The 12,701-nt window shown below is 54.0% G+C and overlaps 2 protein-coding genes across 2 annotated transcripts; one reads left to right on the top strand and one right to left on the bottom strand.

Annotated features, from left to right (window-relative positions):
• The first annotated feature begins 775 nt into the window (after positions 1-775).
• On the top strand, positions 776-4,157 carry DUOXA2 (dual oxidase maturation factor 2). Its single transcript, XM_030842691.3, has 6 exons — positions 776-922; positions 1,990-2,047; positions 2,342-2,476; positions 2,736-2,949; positions 3,308-3,522; positions 3,879-4,157. Exons 1-6 carry the CDS (start codon positions 776-778, stop codon positions 4,070-4,072), a joined length of 963 nt encoding a protein of 320 aa, XP_030698551.1. The 3' UTR covers positions 4,073-4,157.
• A 503-nt stretch (positions 4,158-4,660) lies between these two features.
• LOC115845080 (dual oxidase maturation factor 1) lies at positions 4,661-12,674 on the bottom strand. Its single transcript, XM_070044923.1, is given in 10 exon segments — positions 4,661-5,499; positions 5,501-5,564; positions 6,260-6,477; positions 6,726-6,916; positions 6,918-6,940; positions 7,195-7,332; positions 8,001-8,058; positions 8,378-8,556; positions 8,662-8,723; positions 12,253-12,674. Coding segments are annotated over 9 exon segments (1,179 nt in total). The 5' UTR covers positions 8,684-8,723; positions 12,253-12,674; the 3' UTR covers positions 4,661-5,213.
• Positions 12,675-12,701: the final 27 nt, after the last annotated feature.

The raw sequence follows: 12,701 nt of genomic DNA, 5'->3' as shown, positions 1-12,701 counted from the left end.
GAACTGCTTCTCCTAGAGGAGGCAGGGAAAGGAACGTGGCTAGTGAGCTGGGAATCTGGAACCTGCAGTCCCTCGTACCCCTCAGTGAATGCCTGTGCATGGACATGAGGGATGGGAAGATCAGGTCCCAAGTCCCACTCAGACCTCTGGCTTAGGGCCCCCATCGGGGTCAGAAGTCTTCTTTTTCTTGGAATCTTTGCTTCTCTGCTCTGCTCTCTGCCTCTCCCCCACCACTCCTCCCCAGCTCCGCAGATCCTCAGCCTCCCCGGCTTCATTCTCACCCTCCTCTCTGGGTCCTCTGAGGCCAGCTGTGCAGGTGTCCACTCAGGCCAGACCAGCACCAGATGTGAGCATCTGGACTGGAATTCACCCTCTTGCTATGCAGGTGGGGCTCCTCTCATTTGCATAGCAACCTCCGCCTCTCATTTGCATGACCTTATCCCTCTGGGACCTGGCTGCAAAGCCCCGACATGGCTCGGCACGCTGCCCAGGCTGCTATAAAAAGGATTTCAGGTCTTGTGCGACTTCCAAACGCAGAGTGAACACGCAGAGCTGGCCTTCCCACCTACCTAACTCCGTCCCGGCCAACCCAGAGCGTCTGAGGGCAGCTAGCTTCTGCGCTTCCTTAGGGGCAAGCCGAGGCGCTCAGACTTGACTTGTCTATTGAGTCCAGTCCTCGCACGCAGGGAACGGGGTAAAGGGAAGTGGGATCCGGGCTCGGACGCCAGTGACCGCTCTCCCCGTTGGAACAGACCCAGCTCGGCCGGGTTGCAGCATGACTCTGTGGAACGGTGTGCTGCCCTTCTACCCTCAGCCCCGGCATGCCGCCGGCATCAGCGTCCCGCTACTCATTGTCATTCTGGTGTTCTTGGCCTTGGCTGCCAGCTTCCTACTCATCTTACCCGGGATTCGTGGCCACTCGGTAAGGGGGTACTAGAAGTTTAGGTCTGGGGGTGGAGGGCGTCAAGGATAGCATGTCTCTGGAGGATAGGACAGTTAAGACGGCGGCAAGATCTTCCATGCACTGAAGCACTGAACCAGACAGGTGGAGCATAGGCAGAAGTCTGGCCCAGCAAGCACCCCTTCCCAAGGTTAGGGAGAGGTCCCATACAAGACATCCGGAGGCTGACCCCAGCTGGAACATTCAGGAGGCTGCTGCAGAGAGTGGGTGCCCAGTCCAGTAATCCTGGGGCCAATTCTAGTCTTCACATGCTGCAGGGGTCTCCTGACTCTCCTCAGGCTGCACCTCCACTCCCATCCCACTCCCATCCTGACCTCAGGTGATGACCTTCTGGCCAAGAGGACAGAAACCAGCAACTCATACTGCTGTGTTTCACCTGTGCACTGGGTTGAGTCATGTGTGTGGGACAGAGATATCTCCACAGAAATTTCTTCGAAGTTGTAGCAGACTGGGCACTTTTTCTTAGATTCCCTCCTCTCCCAGAGCCTAAGTTGTCTGTTTTTCAAGTCTAGGAGGACCTAGCCTCCCTGAGTCTTGTGTTTGTTTTCTGGGAAACTGGCACACCTAGTAATATCTGAGAGGTTGTGTTCGCACCTCCTCTACTTGGTGACCAGACCTTGAGGCCTCCCTCTCCTGAGGGAGGTGACCGCTGCCTGCCTAGCACTTCTGGACTCACTGAGCCTCATCATGGCAGTGACCCAAGCAGGAGGTGGGACCAGGGCTGAAGAGGAAAGGGGATGAATGTGGTGGGAGAGCAGCAGATAGAGACAGCCCAGTTGCAGGGTGGACTGGAAAATGGGGCTGGGAGGCAGAATCATGCAGCCAGAAAACATTAGAAAATGCCAGTGGCTCAGAGGGACTTGCATGACTTGCCTTCAGCCTTTAAAGGTCAGGAATGTAACTGGGAAAAGTGGGCAAGAGAGGGAAGTTGCAGAAGCACTAAAGGCCCGGGTGGCATGGGGTCAATGGAGAGCTTGGGGACTCTGGTTGGGCAGTACCCAGGCCTGACCCGGTTCCTGTTCCTGCAGCGCTGGTTCTGGTTGGTGAGAGTTCTCCTCAGCCTGTTCATAGGAGCAGAAATTGTGGGTGAGTGTGTGATGCAGCGGAGGGGGAGAGGACCTGGGGTGAGGAAGGAGGTGGCCTGAGGGCACCTGGGAAAATGGAGAACTGGGGATGGGTTCCCGCTCCCTCTTCCCATTCTCTTTCTAGTGGGCTCCTTCTAGTGCCCACTCTTCCACCCTTACCGTGTATATCCCTTTGGACTCCTAGACCCCCCCATCTCTGTGCAGTGTCCCAACTCCCATCACCACCCTCCCAATCCCATCTCCCCAATCTTCTCCCTAACCTTTCCCCTCCCCCACGGTTTGCCTCTCCCCACAGCGGTACGCTTCAGCACAGAATGGTCAGTGGGCAGAGTTAGCACCAATACATCCTACAAGGCCTTCAGTGCGGCACGCGTCCGAGCCCACGTCGGTCTGCAGGTGGGCCTGGCGGGCGTTAATGTTACACTCACAGGTGAGGAGCTGCGGCGAAGTGAACTCCTGAGGTTGACAGACACCATGGTTGGGGGTGTGTGGCAGGCAGGGGCAGTTGGAGGACCTGTGAGGACAGCTCCCACAAGCTCATATAGAATAGCTTTTGGCTCTCATTGATTTGTGTTTTCCCCAACCGCTGCCAAACCTATTTCTCTCAAGATTCTCACTCTCCTATCCGAATCCGCTTAGTTGCCCGGTCCTCGCTGTACGCAGCCGGGTGACGACGCCGCCCTCCGCAGGGAACCCAGTGCAGCAGTTGAACGAGACCATCGACTACAACGAGCAGTTCATTTGGCGGATCGGCGAAAACTATGCTGGGGCGTACACGGAGGCATTGCAGAAGGGGCTGCCGGATCCAGTTCTCTATCTGGCGGAGAAGTTCACTCCGAGCAGCCCCTGCGGGGTTTACCGCCAATACCGCTTGGCGGGACACTACGCCTCGGCCACGCTGTGGTGAGCGCGGAAAGAAGACACTTTGCGTACTTGCGCGCGCGCGTGCGTGTGTGTGGCGGGGGTCGGGGTGGGGGCATGTGAGCCGGAGGATGTGAGCTACAGTTACAGACCGACGCGCTTGGGGTGAGAGTTGCCGCCTTGCGAGCAGATGGTCACGAGGTCCGTACAGACCGTGGGAATCCGAAGAGACCCAGCAATGGCTGGGCGCCGGCTACTCCCCTCCAGTGTTTCCCTGCGCCTCCGCCATCCCAGCCCCGGGCTTTTGTTCTGGGGCCGGGAGGTAGGGGAGGCGAGCCCGTGGGAACCCGAGCGGGCTGGGGGAATCCGGCTCACAGCTCCACTGGTCCCCTCCCCGCAGGGTGGCGTTCTGCTTCTGGCTCCTCTCCAACGTGCTGCTCTCCATGCCGGCCCCGCACTACGGAGGCCTGGCTCTCCTGATCACCGGCGCCTTCGTACTCTTCTCCGTCTTCGCCTTCGCCTCCATCTCCAGCGTGTCTCTCTGCCAGCTCCGCCTTGGCTCCTCCGAGCTCACCACTCACTACGGTGCCGCCTTTTGGATCACACTGGCCACGGGTGAGGACCGAGGGAACCGGCCCCCGGGTGTCTGGGGGCAGAGACGAGATTTATCCCAGCGTGCGCTTTCCGGTTTGCATAATGAGTTCACATATATTATCTAATTTGCCCCTCTCAGTAGTTCGTAGAGGCAGGCACTGTTGTGCCTATTTTACAGAGGAGGGGAAGGGAGTTCGGAAGGGTTCGGTATCTTGCCCCAGTGGCGTGCGAACCCGTGTATCATGTATGCCATATTAGAGGTCTTTCCGTGGTGCGTGTGTCTGGGGAAGAAACGCAAATACCTCCAATAGATGGAGTCGGGCGGCCGGGTTCTGGAGCCCTGACCGCCCTCTTTACCCGCGACTGCGCTAACACAGGCATCCTGTGCCTCCTCCTGGGAGTTGCGGTGCTGAGTCTCCACTACGCTCGGACCAGCGCTCTTCGCACCTTCTTGGATGGAAGCGTCAAGGGCCTCGAAAGTCAGGCGAAAGGGAGCTCTTCTCTCACCCTCAACAACCCACTGCATAAGCAGTTCTGGGGCTCAGACTTAACCATCAGTACTAACCTGTGAAAGGGACTCAACCTCGGACTCCTACTCTGCCTTGGTCCCCCGCAGGCCGGGGAGCAGTGCCCACCGGGCCTGGGGAGCTCCGGGAGGGCACTGCGCTGGGGGCGCGGGGGGAAAGGGCCAGTGGCCTCAGATGTGCCGCCTGTACCCGGGAAAGAGTCTCCCAGCGTGAGCTGTAAATAAACTTTCTTCTTTTTTTTTTAAACTTTCTCCCGTTATTTTCCATGGCTTTTCAAGGCTTTTCGGGATACGAGCTCTGGGGAGACTTCCCTGGGTTGGAGGCAGCCTAGTACACTCTTTCTCTGCTTTGCCACAGACACCGGATTCTCTGTGTCTGAAGAATGCAGAGTAACCCGGGAAAGGGTCTGGGAGAGGGTGCCCTCTAGTGAGCCCAGAGAAGAACAATCAGAGCCTGCATCTTCCTGAGCTACCCCAAGTGGATGGTAGCAGTGACCAGGCAGGTCATTCCCCCACACCTCCACCCCCGCTGGCCCTGTGGGATCCCCCTCCGCTGGCCCAGCTGAGGGGGGCTAAGAAGAAATGGCATTTTGGAATTTATTCACTAGCTTCACTTTATTCATTAAAGGGGTGGTGTCTGAGGGCCGAGGTAAATGTCAGCAAGGCATAAAGCTGTAAACCCCGGGATTTTTTGTTTGTTTGTTTTAGGTCCTTGGCAAGTCCTACAGTCTTATTTGGCAGATTTGAGAACTGACGCTCAGAGAGAATGGGGCACAATCGGTTAATATTAGATCTAGAACAAGAAGTTTGGTCTCTCCTCCCTCGCAGTACGTTCATTGCACCAAGAGATCACAAAAGCTGGGGAAGTGAAGGGAGAACAAAAGGGAGCCAGGAAAAAGGAAAACAAGAGATGCAGAGGGATGAGAGGGAACATGGGAGAATCGCACTGTAAGCCCCCCGTACACGTTTGTCATCATGTGGGTGGAGCTGGGTTTCAGTAAATGGCACCTCGAAGAGGCAAAGCCCCAAGGGAGGGCAGGGTAGCTGGGCAGAAGGAGGGGCAGCCCCTGCTTGGTCTCATCACACATGGCAGCAGGGTTTATGGCAGCCCCAACATCTGCCTTAGGGCTTTTTGTTTTGTTTCATGTTTTATCATCAATAGGTAGAGCCTCTTTTCCTACTCCACCTACACATTGGGGCTGGGAACCTGATACAACCCATCCTGCAGGCAGTTCTGGTGGTGTTTTGGAGGGGGGTTCCAGTGAAGTCTGGAGCCAGATTGGAAGTCCGGGTGGCCACCAGGGAGATGAACTTTCCAGGGCAAGTCAGACTCCTCACAGGGCACCTCAGAGGAAGCCTCTGACAGAGGAATGTCCTGGGGCTCGAGACTCTCAGCTGTGGACCTGTAGCGAGGGCTCAGGAGTCCCCATTCCTCAGGATCCCACTCCAGGACAGGGTCCTCTCCCACAGTGGCTGAAGAAAGCCTGCAGCCTGTGGGCCACCACCATGGCCAGGCCCAGCAGCACACAGAGCAGGCCTGGGGATGAGGCAACAAGTATCCCGCCTTAGTGACAGTAACACCTTCCCAAGGACATCTGCTAAGAGCATTAGAACCCCTCTTAAGGGAAGCCTATATCGTCCCTGCTTCAGGGCAACTTAGGCTCCGAGAAGTGACTGGCATAGGGTCATATGGCTGGTGTGGCTCTGTTGCTCTGAGTTTTTGGACTCTAAACCCAGTGCTCCTTCAATTACATCCCAGGAGAGAGAGAGAGAGAGAGAGAGAGAACTCTGAAAACAGAGAAACCCTGGGGGGAGGGCAGGACACAGTGGGACAGGAGAGGACAATAAAACTGCAGGGCAATTTAAGGCTATGTGAAATAGGCACAGAGAAGTGTTCTAGGAATGGGGGACACAGAGAAGAGTGTTTGAGGGAAGGGGGGACATGAGATCATAAGATCTGGGGAAGAGCTGGGTGAACAGAGAGTTAAGGGATGAGGGACATGACAGAGACAGAGATAAGACACAGGCGAGTAGGGACATATGAGGAGGGAGGGGCTGTGGGTCTGAGAAGGGGAAACCCAGCGATGAGGGATCTAAGACGGAGGGGGCTCTAAAGAGGGGAAAGGTCCCCAGAAGTGCCTCTCGGTCCCTGGAGGCAGACGCTCAACCCCACGGACCTGATGGGCCCCAGCCCTGAGTCCTCCCATCCCTGCCTTCAGGATTGGGCCTCACCTGTGGTCAATGTGATCCAGTAGGCAGGCCCACGGTGAGTGTGCAGTGTGGCAGTGCCCAAGCGTAGGGGACAGGGCAGGGTGAGTGACATGGCCGTGGAGAAGAAGAGCAGTCCCAACAGCTGGAAGACACCCATGGCCAGCAGCACGTGGCCACCGTAGACCAGCACAGGCATGGACAGCATCACATCCGCCAGCAGCCAGCAGAGGAATGCCACCCTGGAGAGCCAGGGGAAGGCTGGCCCAGGCACCTCTACCTTGTTTGGGGTGAACTTCTACCTGGATGGGCCCAGGTGGAGGACACCCAAAGAGGTGAGGTAGGGATTCCTGCCTGTGGGCTTCCCAACCAAGCACCGTGGTGACTGGTGCCAGACTGTCCCACTAGGGGTCTCCACATGAGTGGGGGAGAGATGGGTAGGAACCCCACTCCTGGGTCTAGGCCAGCAGGGCCTCCGTCCCACCCTCACCACAGTGTGGCCGGGGTGTAGTGTCCCGCCAGGCGGTACTGGCCATGCAGGCCACACGGGCTGTGTGGGGTGAACTTCTCGGCCAGGTAGAGCACGGGGTCTGGCAGCCCCTTCTCCAGTGCCTTGGCATACTCCTCGGCGTAGTTCTCCCCCAGGCGCCAGGTGGACTCCTTGTTGTAATAGCCGGTCTCCGTTCAGCTGCTGCATTGGGGTCCCTGGGGAATGGAGCAGCTGTGCCCAGCAGGGACCCGAGGGCCAGAGTGGGTATTTACCTGGGCAGAGGCTTATCACACTGGAAGAGGACCAGGCTCTGGTCTCAAGTGAGAGAAGGCAGCTTCTGAGGCCTGAGAACTTCCCTTCCTACCTCCCCCAGCCCGGATCCTAGAGCTCTTTAGACCACACCCAACATAGATCCCAAAGCCGCAGAGCAGAGGCTTTCCCTTCCTCCCAGGCAAGAGCCCCCCCTCACCTGTGAGCGTGATGTTGACTCCTCCCAGCCCAATCTGCAGCAGCCCAACAGCGGTGCTGATGCATTCCGAACTGAAGTCCTTGTATGATGTGTTGGTGCTGACCTGGCCCACAGACCACTCAGAACTGAAATTCATGGCTGGGGTTGGGGAGTTTGATGTTCAGGAACTCAGGGAGGTCTGGGCATTGCTGGGTTAGTCAGAGGGAGAGCTGCAAGGGGACCATGTCAGTTTTGCTCATAGTTGTGTATCCATTAACCCGCCTAGGACCTGGCTCATGGTAAGTTTGCCAACAATAGGTATGGGATGAATAAATGAATAAATGGGTCAGAATCTAATATCTCCCCTGGTCATAATCCTCTTCCCCCTGTCCTCCCTTCCTGCCCCCATATAGGGAGAACTACTCAAGCAGCTGGGGCAGGAAACATTCACATAATAAACCATGCTGGGCAAACACAGAGAGCTTCAACATAGAGACTTTCTGTGTTTCCTATCGCCTAATCCCCAAAGCAAAGCAAGCAGCCCTCCACCGTTCTCTCCCTCCTGCCTCCGCAGACCCTGTCCCCAAAGGCATTCATTTTGACCTGCTTTCCTCTGAATAAATATGTTAGGAAGGTTGGAGCGATGCATCCAGGAGGCTTGCACCTGTCAGGGCAAAGGTGGATGTGAGGGGATAAGGCCAGGGTGAGGGAGGCGTGCGGGCAGGGAGGTCTAGAAGCCCACCCTGAAGCAGAGCCTCTGTGAGGGAGCCAGGATAGAAGAGATGGGATGCAGGCAGCTGCCCAAGTCAGCTACACTCCACACTCACCCAGGATCACAGCTCCAATGAATAAGCTGGTCACTACTCGCAGCATCCGGAACAGCCTCTGCATCACAGGGTGGGCGGGTTTAGGATGGAGCACCCTCCTTCCAAATCCACCCTTTCTCTTTCCAGACTCGGGAAGGGTGTTCTAGAACTGAGGTCCCTTGGTCACCAGAGATCAAAGTGCCCGGCCCATAATAGATACTCAGTAATTATCTGTTGAATCAATGAGTAGGGAGCTCTCTGCTGGGAGGGTGGGTGACGCTTTCTCGGGACTAGAATCTCTTTCCTGAATCTGATTGTAATCAGAAAGTCTGGCCCCCTCACCTCGAGGCCGAGGTCTCTCTGGGGCTGGGGTCTCCAGGGCTGGTTTTGTTTCTCACCATCTTGCCCCGAATGCCTGGCAGGATGATGATGAAGGTGACCAGTGAAGTCATAAAGATGGTGATGATGATGGCCAAGGTGGTGACCATTGGGAAGTTCGGCGTGGGGCCAGCGTAGAAGGGGAATGTGTGTCCCAAAGCAGCCATTCTGGTGGGGTTGTTCAGGGGAGGCGGATGCTCTACAACAACAGGTGTTTACTGAGTGCCCTCTATGTGCCACACACTGTTCTTGGGGCCAGAGATCCAGTAGAGAATAAACCACACCCTTCTTCTCTGGTGCTCACCAGACGCCACTGTTACTGCCATTTCCGCTACCCCTCAGCCATCCATCTCCACGTGTTTTTAGCTGTGAGAGAATAAGGACCTTGGCAATCAGTCTCTGTCACTCCATGCTCCCTTGCTAACCCCCAGGTCCCCTAAACCAGTGCCACCACTACCCTCCAGGCTTCTCTGCTTCCTCTGGGACTGTCTTAAGAAATGTAATTCTCTTTTATCTCCCTCAGGCCTCCAGCACAAGCAGACGGATCACAGAACATAGAAATAGCTATATTTTCTGTCAAGAGAAGGCATAAGGCTGAAAGATGGTACAGATACAAAAAGGTTGGCTTTCCTCCTCACTCCCCAAAGAACAAAGGCAAGATAGCTCTGCTAAGTATATAATCCAACTACATCATCAGAGGGCTGATTCCCAGACCTGGCACTGCCCAGGCTGGTCTGACAAGCTTTCTTGGGCACCCTGGCTCCTGTTCTGGCAGCTCGAGAGCAATCGAGCTGAACTGAGCTCACCTCAATAGGCACTGAAGGAGCCTGCCCTCCACTAGGGCACAGTGCTGGGGCCAGATGTCCTTCTACCCCACACATCATCAACAGTAGCCTTCCTCCTTGATTTAAGTTCCTAGGCTTCATTTCAGGTCAAACCCTGGCTTAGCTCTTTTCTGTCTGTCCCTTGATCTCAGAGCTATTTTGGCTCTAGTTTGTCTCTTTGCAGACAGGATATTGGGGAAATGGCACCTAAATTTACTGTGCTTTGTTAAATCCAGACAGAATGATTGCAAGACATGCCATTATTTTAAGTACCACAAAGAAAGAAAGAGGAAAAAACACTGCCAATTAAACAATGACAGCCATCGCTGGTAAAACACACCTCAATTTCAGAGATGTCAAAATGTGAAAAAAAAAATGCATCTTACAATCAACGAACCCAGCTCTGCTCATTTCCCTGTGTATAATCTGTACTGGGGCCTTGGTACCCAGGAGGCTCTGTAAGTTACAGTCTGACCAGGTAGTGTCTTGTTAAGTGATACAGTGAAAGAATAAGCTTAGAAGTTTAGCAGCTCTGTGTTTGAATTCTGCCTTTGCCTCTTCAAGTTACAGAGACTTGGGTGTATTTTAAAAATAGGGATGATGACGATAATGTTTACTTCATAGGGTCATTGTGAATAGGAAACAAGATTGTGTCTGTAAAGTGTTAAGAATAGTACCTGGAACAGAATAATATTAATAAATGGAAGCTACCAGATTGGGAAGGAGGGGACATTTCATTACTCCATTTCTCTCTTTCACCAATCCTTCTTGATGGGAACCCTGGGCAGGAATCAGTTCTGGGTCTAGTTCCAGTTCTTCACTGACTGATTTTTTTTTCTTTAATTTAAAAATTTTTTTGGCCACACTGCACGGCGTGTGGGATCTAGGTTCCCAGACCAGGGATTGAACTTGCACCCCTGCATTGGAATCCTGGGGTCTTAACCATTGGACCGACAGGAAAGTCCCATTATTTCAAAGAGAGGTTATAAAATATTTTATAAGAATGGCTCATCTCTATTAACATGATGATTCAAAGAAACACTAACAAAAGGGTTTCTGTATCTTAAGCACAGAAGAACATGTTAACTTATCTCCAATTCTCCAAAACATTAAAATTGACTAAAGCAAAAAGACAGTTGGTGAATAAAATTTACCTTAATTCCTTCTTGTTCAGTTTAATGAATTAGGTCTTCTTTAATCTACATTGCCCAATTTAAAGTTAATTTTTATTGACCCTGATCCTAATTTGGTTTTAATTATTAAGCTAAGAGGCCTCCTGCATGAAGAGGTGGGACTGAAATGAAAAGTTCCCACACCCAATAATCCTGCTTTTCCTACAAAGCTTGTAGTTTCCCTTGGGAACATCTTCCTCCCTGGCTTGCTAAGGAGGGTCTGACAGTAGAATTTTTCTAATCTGAGAGAAATCTCATGTCAATCTTCACTCCACCACTTCTCCCCTAGCTGACTACCATGATTGTTATATTGATATAAATATATACTAATATAAATAAGCACAGAATATAGTCAGACATACACCTGCAGGTTCATATAAACAGAAATACAGACACAAGAAGGAAGGAGTTCCCAGTAACAGACCTCTAGACACAAAAACGCTGCATCAGAGGCTCCTGTGACAAAACTGAGGTGCTTTCTCACAGGGTGGGCCAATCCCTACACTTTGGGGGTTCTCCTTTCTCACCTGGCCTGGAGAGGTAAGGGACACCTTTTCCCTTACTGAACTCCCTTGAAATACTAAAGCATTTCTCATACTCAGTTGCATTTCAGATACAGTTACCCATTCCTTACCTACCACAGGAGAAGTGGGGTTCCTGTGTGTGTATCAGGGATGACCAAGAAATAAGGCTACAATCTTTTAAGGAAATATAGCCTAGTACAAGCTCCAGACTTCAGCATTCAAAGTTCTTATGTACTTTCTTAATGCCTGTGGCCTCTGGTAACTTCACAGGGATTTCTTCCTGAAGTCTTCCCCTGACTGCCTTCCCCTTCTTCTAGAACCCATAAAGACTACTAATTCTCTACAAAGGGGGAGTGGGTGACATTCCTGGAGTTGCCAAGAGCTCTTATTGGTGATACAGACCTACTAGAATGTGATGGTTTATTTCTCTGGTTAGGGTGGACCCCATTCAAAGTTTACGGCTCTGGATGGCTAAGAGGACCCTGTCCAGAACTCCTGTCCCAGTCTCTTTTCTTCAAGAAGGTGTGTGGGCGTGTGTATGTGTGCTTTTGCACCAAAGTGGGAGTTAAGTGGAGAAAGAGAACAAGATCTGAAAAGCACGTTGGGGTAGGAACCCCTAATAAGGGCTGTGGTGTGTGAGGAGCCTTGGGGTGCTGAATCACGCCAGTCAAACTATCTAGACTCCAGTTAAGCAGAGATAAACCTTGGGACCTTATTAAGTTTGTTGTTGTTGTTTTGTTTGTTTGCCTGTTCTTAGTTTCTCACCATACTTTGTTTTTGAACTCCCACTAGATCTGAACTTGGTCTGGGCGGATGCAGGAAGTGCGCCTCTAGGGGCCGGGGCGGGGACAACACTTCAAGGTACCCTCCAAAACCCACCCGGACCGCACAGACCCCAGCAGGCGCATCCCCGCCACTCAAACCCGGACCGCTGTTTCCTACCTTCGCCTCTTCTAAACACTGCGTGCCTCGCAGCACGCGCAGCTCTCCTCCTCGTGGTGGAACCTCACACGCAGCGCCCCCAGGGATGGGATAGAGAAGGAACTAGGTCTGGACGTTCTGTCGCCCAAAGCGCACGCCCTTTCTCCTGGCGGGGCTCTCTTCCACCCCCCACTCTTCTAACTCACTTAAGTACTAGACTATGACCAGACAAACCAGGTCCGGGATGCTTTCCCGCCCTTCCCCCAGCCCCCCACTCCAAATAGCCTCAACCTACTCAGACCGCACCCGAGGCTCTGAGGCGCTGCGCCCGCCCCCACCCAGCCTGGGATAGAAAAAGGACGGGTGCACGAGAACCGTGTCCTACGCAGCCATCCCTCGGACCCCTGCTTCTCCTCGCCCCTTGCCCACAACCCAGGGCAGTTCTAGTACAAACCTAGCGATGCAATCCGGGGTCCGGCAGGGCGCGGGAGGCGCTCGAGGGCGGTGAGACCCCCGAGATCTCACGAGGACCTCCGGGGGGTGGGTGTTACCACGGACTCTTAAAGGGTGTTAGGACGGATGCCTTGCTCGAACGCGTGGCCTGGTCTGCAGGCGCTGACCGATCCTCTTGGTCTTAGAGCCCAGATCCGCCCGCGTGGAGAGGATCTGGGGGACGCCTCCCCCGTCTCCTCGCACCCTCTCCCCCTCTTCTGCCCTCTCCCCAGCCCCAGCAGACCGGTAGAGGCGGACTTGCACTTTTCGCCGTTCACTCGGCCGCATTAGCCGAGCCTCGCCACGGACTGGACATCTACCCCATCTGAGCCTTGCGAACCCGTGCGGTCTCACCTTGCGCGCCTCGGTCCCCTCGGAGCCCCTCGGCGGTTCCCGGCGCGCCCGCTTTTT

The sequence above is a fragment of the Globicephala melas genome, chromosome 2, assembly GCF_963455315.2.
Source record: "Globicephala melas chromosome 2, mGloMel1.2, whole genome shotgun sequence".
In the NCBI taxonomy this organism is placed as follows: Eukaryota; Metazoa; Chordata; class Mammalia; order Artiodactyla; family Delphinidae; genus Globicephala; species Globicephala melas.
Note: the sequence above shows the minus strand (reverse complement) of the source record. Positions and strands in the feature narration are given on the sequence as shown.